A 14,320-nucleotide genomic window follows, 5' to 3' on the forward strand; every position below is an offset into this window, starting at 1 on the left:
TATTACTTTAATTTTAATGGCCTTTTTATTAACTTTATTTTTATGAGTTACAACAAGCACAGACATAAATTGGGTACAAAAATACTAATCATCTGTAACTTACACTTATTGTGAAAAAGCAAGAAGTCTAGTGTTGCTCTGACAATCTCTAGAGGAAGAGACAAGCTAAAGTCAATGATTAAATAAATTAACATAACACAAAATACCCAGTTATCGGGAGCAGATTTCAGACTCTCCCTGTTGTATCTGACAGATTTAGGTTACACTCAGCAATGAAAATTTTATTGGCCTTTTGAGTTTACAATTATCACTTTTACTGTAGCATTCAGACATCCACCATATTAAACAAATGGCGTCTCAATAATATATTTATATGCAAGGAAATATGAAGGATAATTAGTACTATATACAGGGTTTCCTTTGTTTAAAATGCTGGGTAATCAAACAGAATTTAATTGAGATAAGATAAGATAAGATAAAATAAAAAGCCTTTATTAGTCCCACAGGGGGGAAATTCACAGTGTTACAGCAGCAAAGTGGCAGTGCAGAGAAAAGAAAGCTGCAAAGAAACTGCAATAACCAATATTTAAGAAAGATAATATAATAATATACAAATTATATAACATACATTATATAACATTATAACACTTTTCCCTCTGTCTTCAGGGTCTGACCCACCTCCACCAGCACAAGGTCATCCACAGGGACATCAAAGGCCAGAATGTGCTGCTGACAGAGAACGCAGAGGTTAAACTAGGTCAGACACACACACCGTGACTGTTGTGAGTTACATGTTTTACCAAAAGAAGAAGAGAAGCAGTGATTTAATGACTCTGTGTTTGGTGTTTGTGCAGTTGACTTTGGCGTGAGCGCTCAGCTGGACCGCACGGTGGGGCGGAGGAACACATTTATCGGGACGCCTTATTGGATGGCCCCGGAGGTCATCGCCTGTGATGAGAACCCAGACGCCACATACGACTTCAAGGTAGACCTGACGTGTGTGTGTGTGTGTGTGTTTGTGTGTGTGTGTGTGAATGTACATGTCACGTGACCACCTTCATCACGTGTCTGTGTTGCACAGTGCCGTATTTGCTGCATGTAGACCAGACACTGTTTACTTTGCTGCTTAGGTTGTAATCACTTGGTTCACCTGAGCTTTTATTTTGGAAACAAGTACAGTTTATAACCACGGTTCACTGAGGTGGTTTTCATGACCTGTGGGTGAAGGTTGAGTTCAGTTGCTGAGATGTGTTTTATTATGGAATAGAGTTTAATGTTTTTTCAAATTATTATTATTATTATTATTAATGTTTTATTTATTCTGTATTTATTTCCTGTGCTTTATGTTTACAACTGTAATTTTTGCTTGAATTGAACCTTAAACTTATGCACATGTGACCAAAACAATGAGCTAAAAGAGGCTAAAAGCTGCAAAGAGCTAAAGAGCCAGCATTGATTCTTTACACAAGAGCGAGTCATTAGAGTTAATATTAATTAACACAGGTTTATTCTAGTCTTTAGATAATTGTCGTTCCTCGTCAGTCTGTTCCAGATGTTCTGTCGTCTACAGTCGGACGTTGGTTGGAAATGAAAATCGGGCTGATGTTAAAACCAAATGTTGGCTAGTTCCAGTTTTCTGGAAGACGTTGAATTTTGGTTATTTAACAACACGACGTCGGCTGTCATCAGTTATTCCACGTCCTGAGATTGAATTTTGATCATCCAACATTACAACCTGCGTTCAGCCAGCTGTGTGCCTGCAGGGAGCCATTTGTCATTAACACACCATGCAAAGAAAACCAAACATTTGCAGTGATTTGTTAAAGAAAAGTGATGTCACAGAGTGTCTGCCAACAGTGTGAACAATAAGCATATGAAAAAAACTGGTTTTCCAGTTCAATTTCTCATCAATCACAGTCAAAATGTTCGTAGCTGTAACGAATAACGGCAGCTGACCTTTAAAAAATCTCAGTGATCATATCTGGTGGGTTTTAATCTGTGATCGTCGCCACACGACTGCACAGACCCGTGTGAAGTCTCCTCACAGAGACGCCTGAAAACACTGACTCCGCAGCGTCCGGGCCGACTCCTGCGGCCCTCGCTGTGTGACGGATGTGCAGTAATGGGGCCAGGATGAGTCCCTGCGGCGAGCCCGTGGCTAAGACGCCATTAACTCCCACCCCCCCAGGCTTTAGGTGTCAGGAAATCTCACAACGTTAACATCAACTTTAAATAGTTTGTTGGTGAAAACCTGCAGATGAAGTGAGTTAAAAACAGAAGCAGATCGGGAACATTGATAAAATGTTATCATGAACCAGGAGTCTACAGTAGCAGGGACAGATGGGTCAGTTTGTGTCTGTATTTTTATCCCTTAACACGAACACTGACCAGTGGACCGGTCTCACAAAGACGTGACGTGGTGAGTCGGTAACACCTTCTGAGGATGTGAAAGTTTTCAGTTCTCTCTCTCTCTCTCTCTCTGCAGAGTGATCTGTGGTCGCTCGGTATCACAGCTATAGAGATGGCAGAGGGAGCTCCACGTAAGTGTGAAACCTCAGACTGATGAGACTGTTATCAGCCGACACCGAGGACTGAGTTAAAACTCTCAATCTGTTGTTTCCTTCCTTTTCTACTCTGACTTTCCCTTTCCTTTCCTTTGATGGCCTTTCCTTTCCTCTTTTCTCCTCCCTTCCCCTCCTCTTGTCTTGTCTTGTTTCCTTTCATTTTGTCCTTTCCTCCCTTCTCCCCTCCTTCGCCTTTCTTCTCGTCTCATCTCCTCATGTCTCCTCCTGTCCCCTGTTCTTTTCTTTCCTTTCATCCCCTCTTGTCTCCTTGTTTCATTTCCTCTCCTCTTGTCTTGTGGTGTCTCCTCTCTTCTCCCCCCGTCTTCTCTCCTCTCCTCTCCTTTCTTCTCCTCTCCTGCCCCTTTGTTTCCTCTCCTATCTCCTTATTTCTTACTCTCTTGTTTTGTCTCCTTTTTCATTTCTTCCCTTATTCCTTTCCCTTCCTCTCCTCTCCTCTCCTCTCCTCTCCTCTCCTCTCCTTTCTTCTCCCCTACTCTCCTTTTCTCTCCTCTCCTCTCCTCGCCTTTTCTCTCCTCTCCTATCTCCTCATTTCCTGCTCTCTTGTTTTGTTTCCTTTTTCATTTCTTTCCTTCTTACTTTCCCTTCCTCTCCTCTCCTCTCCTCCTCTCCTTTTCTCTCCTCTCTCCTCTCCCCTCCTGTCTTCTCTCCTCTCGTCTCATCTCATCTCCTCACCTCTCCTCTCCTGCCCCTTTGTTTCCTCTCCTATCTTCTCATTTCCTTCTCTCTTGTTTCCTTGCCTTTATTCTTTTCTCATCTCTTCATCTCTTCTGTCCTTTTTATTTTTATCTTTCCTTCCTCTCCTTTTTCTCCCCCTCTTCTCTCCTCTCTCGCCTCCTCAGCTCTGTGTGACATGCATCCAATGCGAGCGCTCTTCCTCATCCCCAGAAATCCTGCCCCCAGACTCAAGTCTAAGAAGTGGTGAGTCACTTTGTGCTCAGACACACACACACACACACACACACACACACACACACACTCACACACACACACACACAGAGGGAATAAAATTTCCTCTGCACCTGCCCTGCTCTGCTGCTCTCTGGTTATTTTCCAGTCTCACTATCACATTATTTCCTCCTCCGGCCCTTTGTGATCGTGGTGTGTTCATGTGCACTGCGGTAAACTGATTATTTTCCCACATTCAGCTGTAATCTGATTCCAAACACAATCTCACACACACATTTTTGTGTAACAGTGCAGTTTAAGGGATTAAGAACAACCGGGTTTAAAATGGAAAAACTGATTTTTCTCACATTCAGACTTTAAACTGGATTTTTAAGGATCTTTAAGTTGTGAATGTTGAGAAAGTACAAGTCCTCAGAGAGGGAGAAAAATAAACCATTACACTGTGTTTCCTTATATTTCATTGGTTCGCACATTTTACCTTCATTGACTTACTGTAATATGTTTTCTTGTGTTACATTATTATCTAAACTTTGATAAAATTAAAATCTTGAATTGGAAAAAAAAGAAACTCATACCAGCTCCTACTGGAAATATGAAACCAGGTGTTAGATTACTTACTATTTTCATTTCATTTTCTTTATGTACAAGGACAATGATACATTATTTTATATACTGTTAATTAATTTTTCTGTTGTTTTTACTGTGCTCTAGTGTATATGTGTATTGTTCTTAGCACCTTGTTACTTTCAAATTTTGTTTAAATTATGTATTTTAATAGTTTTTATACTTTTGTATTTAAAATGAGATCTTTGCCTTAAATCGACATGTATATCCACAAACTTTAAATTTACAAATACAAGTTGATGTGTTTCTCTGAAGGTTGGTCAGTTATGTACATTTACTCAAGTACTTTACTTTTTACAAATCCTCTACCTCTACTCCACCACATTTTAGAGGCTTCACTACATATATCTATATCTTTATTTTACAGACAAAACATATGATCTGTGTATAAAATATGATTCTTTAATATAAATTCAATGTTTTTAGTTATGTGGCTGATTAGGTTGTTGTACATTTACATTACATCACCAATAAGGACGATAAAATTGTAACTTGTCCTGCAACAAAACAAGAAAAATGTTATTTTTCATTTTGTTTTAAAAGAGAATAAGTTACGATGAATATGATTTAAAGAAAAAATTTTTTGGGACAGTGGAGGCTCCATAATTTACCACTCTGAAAACCGCCATTCTGCATAATGAGATGAGTACTTTTACTTTGGATACTTGAAGTACATTTGGATGGTAATATTTACTGAAGTAGGATGTTGAGTTCAGGGTCTTTAAAGAGTATGTGGTAATTCTGCTGCTGCGTCCTGTGTGTGTCCAGGTCGAAGAAGTTCCAGTCGTTCATCGAGAGCTGCCTGGTGAAGAGCCACAGCCAGCGACCGAGCACCGAGCAGCTCCTCAAGCACCCGTTCATCAGGGACCTTCCCAACGAGCGGCAGGTCCGCATCCAGCTGAAGGACCACATCGACCGCACCAAGAAGAGGAGGGGGGAGAGGGGTGAGGACGCTGGAAGGGTCAGCTGATACAAAATAAAAACACACAGGTGAACATTAACCTGGAGTCTGTGTTTGTTTCTCCAGATGAGACTGAGTACGAGTACAGTGGGAGCGAGGAAGAGGACGAAGAGAGGGACATCGGAGAGCCCAGGTACAACAAGTACTACTCACAGTACTGCTAATCATACTACTCACAGTACTGCTAATCATACTACTCACAGTACTGCTGATCTTACTACTCATAGTACTGTTACTACTGATAGTACTGTTAATCTTACTACTGATAGTACTGTTACTGCTTCTATTGGTGAACTACTGCTGCCACTACTTCTTATGGCTATGTCTACTACTCCGATTACTTGTACTTCTTTAGATACTGTTAGTGTTAGTACTACTCTATGTATTTCAACTTCACTGATACTACTGCTACTAGTTACTACTAGCAACACAAATACTGCTACTTCTGCTAATACCGTTGCTGCTACTACTACATTAGTTGCTGTGGGTACTCTCACTACTACTACCTCCACTACTTCTAGTACAACTACTACTGCTATGGCCACTTTTACTGCTACTTTGAATTTACTCAGCTTCACTTTAGATTTTTAACTTTTATTTTTGTTTGTTTATTTCAGGGAAAACAGAACAGAATAAAGAAATAATTTAACATTTGTTAAATAATTTTACTGCCTCAGCACAACTACTGCTGTGATAATTTAAACTACAAAAAACTTGATTATTATTATTAGCATTGATCTGCTTTAATAAAGAATTAATACAGTTAAATGAATCGTTTAAGAGGAAGACAGACAGGTGTAATTCTGCTGCTAACTCTCCTCTGATTGGTCCTTCCCCAGCTCCATCATCAACATCCCTGGGGAGTCCACTCTGAGGCGGGACTTCCTGCGTCTCCAGTTGGCCAATAAGGAGCGTTCGGAGCTGATCCGGCGCCAGCAGCTGGAGCAGCAGCAGAACGAGGAACACAAGCGCCAACTACTGGCCGAGAGGCAGAAACGTATCGAGGAGCAGAAGGAGCAGAGGCGGCGGCTGGAGGAGGTCTGTGACTGATGCATCACCTGAGACACCAACACACACCTGTTTTTAACACATTTAACCTGGGGACGCGTTTTTCACAGGTGAACTTAAAGAGATCAGCAGCGAAATTTAAACGGTTTTCTGTCACCTCTGATACTTAGAGCAATGGGAAACTATAGAATATAATAATAATAGTAATAATAATAATAATAATAACTGTATTTATAGAGCACTTTTCTAAAAATAAAGTTTACAAAGTGCTTTACATACAATTAAAATCCTCATCCCTCAAGATATAAAAATAAAATACAATAGAATAAAATAAAAAATAGAACAAAATAAAATAAAACAATTCACAGGATAATAATAGAGGATTTCCATCTGACTTGTAAACCTGCACCGTGCTGTGCTGTGACGGAGCCTGGCAGACACATACCTGATAAAAGGTGTTTACCTCGATGACAGGTTTAAAATTTTAAATTAAAAAAATTAAATTAAATTAAATTAAATTAAGTTAATTCATTCATTTTAATTTGAAATTTACACAAACTGTAGCAAGTTACAGCAGCTCTTTTTCTAACAGGCTCCTTCCTGCACGGTTTAAACCAACACAAATGTCCATATCTTGACATTGGTGACACAGTCCCTGAATCCCTGAGGAGCTCGTTTCACAAAAGTGATTTGTGAACACACACAGATCACAAATGTCGGCAGTATTCTAATCTGATCGCAGATTAACGTCCCACAGGGCTCTCCTATACTGTATTCATGCACAGGTTACTAGCAGGCTGTTTATTTAGATGCTGTCTGCAATGTGTCAGAATTCAATTAAGGGAAAATGATCTTGTGTTGCAAAAGTGACTGATCACATATCAGCCTGTGAACTTTCTGTGAACCTGCAGGACTGAGGTGAAGCCACCAGACATGACAAACTCCTTCACAGACACACACACACACACACACACACACACACAAAGAGCTGAAGCTTTGTTGTGTAAAATCTTCTCCGCCTGCAGCAACAGCGTCGGGAGCGGGAGCTGAGGAAGCAGCAGGAGCGAGAGCAGAGGAGGAGGTACGAGGAGATGGAGCAGCTCCGTCGAGAGGAGGAGAGGAGGCACGCGGAGAGAGAACAGGTAAGAAAACACCTGAGTGAAAGACGTTACATCACAAGTGTCATCCGGAGGGGCGTGGCCTCTGCTCAGCTCACTGAGCTGGTGATTTCCTCTCTCTGCTCCGCTCGCCCTCCACTGCACATAAATCTGAGTTTGTGAGAAGATTCACAGGAACACAAACCCGACTTCCTGTATATTCTGAATAAATTCTTTATATCCTTATCCAGCTAATTTGCTCAAGGCCAGTTTATTTGTTGTTCACACGTCATACACTGTGGCATTTCACAGTGCTTTGCATTCAGCAGCTTCAGGATTGATCTGTTAATCCCAGATTAAGTTAACTTAATCAGAATATCTCAACCTCTAAACTGCAACTACATTGTTGCCGTACTCTCAGATTAAACTGCTTTTTAAACAGTTCAGATGTTTTTTTTACCAAACGTCCACAGATAATCCCTCTGCTTCTGCTTAGCCCACAGAACATAATGTGGTATTAATAACTGTTTTTTTAAAGTTATTTATCTATATAAATATGACAATAGTGCCTTTAACTGATTTTAATATATCCAACAGACCAAGCCAAGAATATTTATACCGTACAATATACCATCGAGCCCGTAATATTTTTGCTCATAGTTTGATGTGCAGTTGGACACAGGGAGAGACGTGAAGAATCTCAGATGCTCTAACTCCACATATGAAATGCTGCAGTTCAGGGGAGACGGGAGCTTTTCATTAGTCATGTGATGACTAACGACTAATAGTTAACTTTTCCTGCAGTGTAACACTTTTACCTTTCACATATAAATTTCCGCCTCCCGCACAACTGATTTCATGCTGATCTTTAACATCCTTCCTCCACTAATAAGCACGTCCTCCTGTTCCACTAATTACAGCCCCCTGCTGTTTCTCTCTTTATCTCTCCTCGTCTATTCCTGACTAAATCCCTACTTTCACACCTCTTCAATAAATCTACTTTTGTCTGTCCTCCTCTTTCATTCTCTTTCCTCCTATTTCCTGCTCTGCTGATGTCACTGGTTGCCTGGGCTCCGATTTGCTTCTCACCTGCCTTGGTGGTCTTTGATTGGACGCGTCTCGTTCTGGCCCTGGGTGCTGATTGGTTAGGAGTATATCCGTAGACAGCTGGAGGAGGAGCAGAGGCAGCTGGAGATCCTGCAGCAGCAGCTCCTGCAGGAGCAGGCCTTACTGCTGGTAACAACACACACAGACACACACTAACGAATGGCATCGGGCCCTGCTCTTCAAATGTGCCTCAGCTAATCCAGGCTAACCTGCTGCTATCAGGCTAAAACAATCCTGTATATTCTCATCCAGCTAATTTGATTCTTTGAAGGCAGGTTTATTTATTTAGCACAAGGAAAATTCACAGTCTCAGGATTGATTTGTTAATCCTGGATTAAGTTATCTTGAAAAACAACACACTCTTATTTTGAAATAAAGACAAAAGGAGTTGAAATCTTGATCAATAATCATATGATTGGCTGAAAGCTGATCCCAACAAGCACAACAGATAAATGGTTTTCTGGTTTTCTTGCTGTGTGTTGCTGCATTGTTACAGGTGTTGTTTAGTATCAGCATCTCAAACTAATTTACATTTGTATTGTTTTCTTTTTAGTGTCATAACCATTATTTTGAAGTGTATTTACTGTATGATTTCACAATAAGATCCTCGTCCTCTTCTAAAATTATCTCAACACTTTCATTATAAATCGAAAAAAAACCCCAAAACAAATATCTTTTGGTGTTTACCTTAAAACTACATGGTCCTAATCTAGTTAACTCTCAGTAAAATGGACTTTAACAAATCTGGGTTTAAGGATTTGTTGCTATGACAACATCCAGATTAATTTAAAATCCAAACAAATCATCATCATCACAATCTGGACAACTCCAAGATTAAAGAACAGGATCCAGAACTTCCCTGAGTTTTTGTGTTAAAGACAACATTGACAAAAATTTCCATGACAACAGCTTAAAGGTTGGTGACCATGGAAACAGCAAAGGGTACAGGACTTGGCGAGAACCGATTTCATGTCACTCCATTTGTTGTTTACTTAACGAAATCGTGACTCAGCGAAGGCGGTCGATGCTCCGTCCAAACTGAGACGACACGGAGTCGCACATCAGCTCACTGGAATTCACAAACATCAGATCCATCAGCACGCACAGCGGCGGGCGTGGCGGGTTCAGTCACGCTTCAATCACGCTTCATTAGTTCATGGTGATACTGTCGACCTCTCTCAATGACGTCGAACCAGGCGGCAGAGTCTGGTCCGGAAACAGTCAGCTGTTTAAGAAGGAGTCCAGGTTTATCTACCTGGGTTTCTGAGAGGCCGCTGCAGACTTTCACACACAGCTCAGATAAAGGCCAGAGCTCTACACTGACGAGAAGGTGTGAGAAACACGAGCTCAGTTTCAAACTGAGTCTGAAATGAAAACGGCTCATAAATATAAAGAAATTCTGTCTCTCTGCGATGATACAGATGAATATTAAAGTGATACTGTATGTTAAGACCATGCTATAACAAAATGATATATATATAATGAAACTTCCTGTCAAAGCCCAGCGTGGAAGCCTTTTCTCTGCATGTTTCCTTCAGTCACTGACTCTGTTATGACTGCATCAATTAATATTTCATGTAAAGGCACTAATGCATGAGTCAGTGAATCAGTGCAGTAGGTCACCTTGAAAAAGCTGTTAGCCTTCATGACATGAGGAGCATTTCATCAGTCTGGGTATGTTTTACTGTCAAATGATGCTCTGAAGCTGAATTACATCCCTGAGGTAAAGACTGAATACTGATAAATACATTTATATAAAAATTATTCAGTCTTCTTTCAGTTTTGCATGAAACTGTCCACAGAATCATTTTCTGCTTTCAGAAACCTCTGGTTATGTCATAAAAATTAAATTGTAATATTTCTTTATCCTGGATGGATGTAGCCCTTTAAAAGAATAAATCTTCATCCGTAAACAGGCCTTTAATTAGTGTTATATCAGCAATAATACATGAGGGGGAGCCCTGATTAGTGTACTGTAAATAATGGACAAGATGGAGGCAGAGAGCTGCAATACAGCTGTGATCTTTTCCTCAGAGAGAGATACTGTATGAATCATAAACTACATTCATTTTGAAGCTTTTCAGTGTCTGAAACAACAGTAGATGTTAGATTAAGATCAAATATAATGTGCTTCACTTTCATGGCAGAGGACAGAATGTAATGCTGGATTATCAAATCAGCAAAGTCCTCAACACCGAGGCTCTGAACAAAATATCAGCTGAGACTGTTTTTGCATTATTACATTATCTTGAGGTCCTGTCTTGTAGAAAGGTCCTGTATCAAAATCTAGTTCAATTTGTTTTATTTTCAAATATGTTTTACTGATGCAAAGAAAGTCATACATACAATAAGTTGTTGTAATAGTGTTTATTTTTTATAGTGGAATTATAAAATTATAGTAACATACATTCACCCTGGAATCTGAACATTATCCAAGAACAATTAAAACAAAAAAACAACAAATAATAAGTGAGCAGATAATTTAATGCTTACACTAAGTAATACATGTTGAAGTGTTAAATAATAAATAATAATGAAGTTCAATTTGAATTTCATTATTTTATTTTCATATGTCATTAGCACAGGTTGATAAATGCCATGTAAAGTTTGGTGTAAATGAAACGCACACACAGCTGAAAGTGGGAGTTTAAACAGGGACCCAACAGGTTAATGCAGCATCGTGACTGTTTGTGCATTGAATTTTCAGTCCTTGTGTTTTCATCTTTCCACCATTTCTACTTTTTCCGTCTCACCCCGCCTCTGTTCTGTCTCCGCCGTGCAGGAGTACAAGAGGAAGCAGATCGAGGAGCAGCGGCAGGCCGAGCGGCTGCAGAGGCAGCTGCAGCAGGAGCGAGCGTACCTGGTGTCGCTGCAGCAGCAGCAGGAGCCGCCGCGGCCGCCGCAGGACAAGAAGCAGCTTTACCACTACAAGGACCAGGCGCCCGGCAGCAACGACAAGCCCGCCTGGGCCAAAGAGGTAGGAAAATCAACTAGTATTTATTTTTTACATTTTACTGCACAAAAAATGAAACTGAAGATACAACAAACATGAGTGAAAAGTGAGAGGAGACATTGGAATGTGGAATTTCATTATTAAAATCTGAAGATTTTTCATCGTTTAAAGGCCGGTGAAGGAGTGAGACTGCATGCTTTGATATTTTAACTCACACACACTCGCAGGTTCAAAGGCAGCTCTGCTAAAATCCAAATGTGAGCAGGAGAACCTTTGTAAACAAAGACAAAAGTCAGGTTTCCATGTGGGAACAGGAGTACACCCACTGAGGCACAAAGCAGCTTGTAGTCAAAAACACACACACACACACACACACACAAACACACAGGAACAGGTGTTCAGCCACGATGACGAAGCTGAGTCGGTTGTAAAGTGGGAGATTTACATTCATGAGAACACAAACGCTCCCTGAGCCGAGTCGGAGGCTGATGTGAGGTCAGCAAGGATCCCTGGAGGTTAACAGGATGTCAGTGTTTGTGTTGTGTTGTGTTGTGTTGTGTTGTGTTGTGTTGTGTTGTGTTGTGTTGTGTTGTGTTGTGTTGTGTTGTGTTGTGTTGTGTTTAGTTTTTCTACCTTTCAGGTGTCGTCTGAGCTGTGACTGACTCAGCTCTGCTTCTGTGTTTTCTGATTCCTTTTTTTTTTTCAGGTGCAACATCAGGACAATATTACATGTGAAGTTCTTTTCTTATGTTTTTATCTGCTGCTTCTGTCAGAGGAAGAGTTTCAGTCCAGACGTCATACTGACCTTTTAAAAAACAAGAGAAGAAGAGAGAGGAGAGTGTGATGAATCCCACATTCAAAGTGAAAAGTACTGAGTCGCCTTCACTGATGAGGCGTCTCCGTCGCTGAGACTCTTCTACATGTAGTTCCTCTTGTAGCCATGGTTTTAGTGCCATCATGGAAATCCACGTTTAAATTGATCTCTAGGTTGTAGAAGTCGAAACACGTCAGTTTACTGTGCAGTGAAAAGGAGTAAAAGAATAATGAGATGTGTTTCTACTCACAGGAATACACCTGTTTTATTAAAGATAAGTAGAAGACAATAGACAAATGATCAATATGCAGCAGGTCATTTTAATAAACTGGAACATATTTCCATACTACAGGTGCACGGCAGCATGACCCAAACAAAGATGGCGTCCAGCTAAACATTTCTGGTTGCCATCTTTATTTGAGTCAAAGAACGGAGACGCATCTTGTAAAGGTTCTTCTTCACTGTAGAGACAGACTCAGGTGAATCTGTTTCATCCACACCTGTCGACAGGTGTTGACAGGTGTGGCTGCTGGAGGGTGTGTCACCTGCTCGACCTTGTGTTCTCAGGACTGTGCGCCGTGCACGTTGTTTTACCTGCTCTGACCTTGCTCTCCAGGTGATGCGTCGAGCTCAGAGCAACTCGCCTCGCGTCCCTCCCAAGAAACACCACTCCTTCAAGATGATGCGAGACCCCAACCTCGACAACCTGCTCAAACTCCCCGGTTACAAACCTCGCTCCCGCCCCCCCTCCTACCCCGCCCACGTCAGTCCCTCCAGGCATCACCTGCACGTGCCTCGAATCCATGTCACCTGTGTCCCTGAACGCAACCCCTCCAGGCCAGTGATGCGCCGGCAGAGCCCCAACTCCAGGGGCCAGACCCCCTACAGCAGGGGCCGGAGCCCAGGCCGCCGGGTCAGTGGGAGGATGGCCAGTCCTCAGTGTTTCCCTGGTTTCCTCCTCAGCCTGTCTGTCCGGGCTGAGTCACTAACCCTGGACTACTCCCCCTTTAATCTGTCTGAACTGTTTGATTTCTCTAACCAGGAGGACTCACCCACATTAACTCGGGGCTGCCGGCAGACAATGACATGATCTCCTCTTCTTTCATTTTCTCATCCCTTCATCTCACCGTTTCTCTCTGGGATTTTAGACTCTGGCTGTTTCTTCCAGTCTTTACAGCATTTAAAGTGTTTTATTCCAAGACTATATCCCACTTCATTTATTATAGACCTGAATTATATCAGATGTCTCTGATTGTGCTAAATGCTAACGTCAACATGTTCTTATAAGGCGTTCAGCGTCTTAGTTTTGGCCTGATGATGCCGATATGTGGAGGAAGAAGAGTGTTACAGTTCATTCTCAGGGGGGCACAAATGTTTGCACCAAATGTGATGATAATCCGTCCCACAGGGCGCAATCTCAGACCTGGTGCAATGTGTTTTTGCTAGTTTAAGACCTGCGCCGCTACTGGTCAGAAACTCCACATGTTCCCTTCTTCTTTACACCACAGTGACCTCCATTATGGCCACAGCTGATATTGGACATTAATTTAAAATTATGTCATCAGTTGTCAAAATGAAATCAGTTTTATTTTATGCTGAATTTGAGGCGTCGTTGCATTTAAGTTCTTAACTTAACTGTCCGGAAACAGAAATTCATTTGGTGCAAAAAATACACAAACGTCATGGAACAGTGTGGAAACTGCTGGAAATAAACACCATCATCTTTCCTCTCCACAACTTTTAATCTTCCTCTTCAGCCTCCACTTTGACAGGTGACTGACGGGACTGGGTGCTGTAGGTCGGCCTGCAGCGGCTCTCAACCTGCTGGCTCCTTCACCTTTATTATAATTCATTCTGACAGTCCTGGTGAAGTTTGGTGAATGTTTACGTGGTGTTTGTTTTGTTTGTTGACGTAGAGGAATAAAAGGTGAGGGTGATTTGGTGTGAGATGCTCGTAGGCAGCACCTTGGTCCAAACAGGTTGAGAGCTGCTGTTTTATTGCATGTTGTGTTGTGATGGGATCAAATATCTAACAGGTACTAACGTCAGCAACTCAAACTAACATCAGATTTCCTCTTTCAGGCTCAATATTCACTTTATCTTTAATTCCAGGTTTTCTTTCTTTCCTTATTTTACACACTTAACAAACATGATTCACTCCTGTGTCTCAGCTCGGCTGCTGAACGTGTGTTACCTGGTGTTTGTAAACCTGTTGGTGGGTTAAAGTCCCCACATGTGAGCAGAAAACTCAGGTCAAAAATCCAC

At 41.3% G+C, this 14,320-nt stretch overlaps 1 protein-coding gene across 10 annotated transcripts in view; it reads left to right on the plus strand.

Moving 5' to 3' along the window:
• tnikb (TRAF2 and NCK interacting kinase b) overlaps positions 1–14,320 on the plus strand; it is a 52,336-nt gene that overhangs the window by 15,048 nt on the left and 22,968 nt on the right. For 5 of the 10 annotated variants that reach the window (XM_071484494.1, XM_071484498.1, XM_071484495.1 and 2 more), the window contains exons 6-16: positions 667–757; positions 855–985; positions 2,486–2,540; positions 3,425–3,503; positions 4,884–5,059; positions 5,143–5,209; positions 5,916–6,114; positions 7,110–7,226; positions 8,331–8,417; positions 11,071–11,265; positions 12,672–12,968. In XM_071484494.1, the coding sequence (XP_071340595.1) occupies positions 667–757; positions 855–985; positions 2,486–2,540; positions 3,425–3,503; positions 4,884–5,059; positions 5,143–5,209; positions 5,916–6,114; positions 7,110–7,226; positions 8,331–8,417; positions 11,071–11,265; positions 12,672–12,968 (1,494 nt within the window). The remainder of the gene's footprint in view (positions 1–666; positions 758–854; positions 986–2,485; positions 2,541–3,424; positions 3,504–4,883; positions 5,060–5,142; positions 5,210–5,915; positions 6,115–7,109; positions 7,227–8,330; positions 8,418–11,070; positions 11,266–12,671; positions 12,969–14,320) is intronic. The other 5 variants (XM_071484500.1, XM_071484503.1, XM_071484505.1 and 2 more) reach the window with 3 other exon arrangements.

Source organism: Trachinotus anak, unplaced genomic scaffold (genome assembly GCF_046630095.1).
Source record: "Trachinotus anak isolate AG129_WGS33_773 ecotype Australia unplaced genomic scaffold, CSIRO_AGI_Tana_v1 ptg000009l, whole genome shotgun sequence".
Taxonomy (NCBI): Eukaryota; Metazoa; Chordata; class Actinopteri; order Carangiformes; family Carangidae; genus Trachinotus; species Trachinotus anak.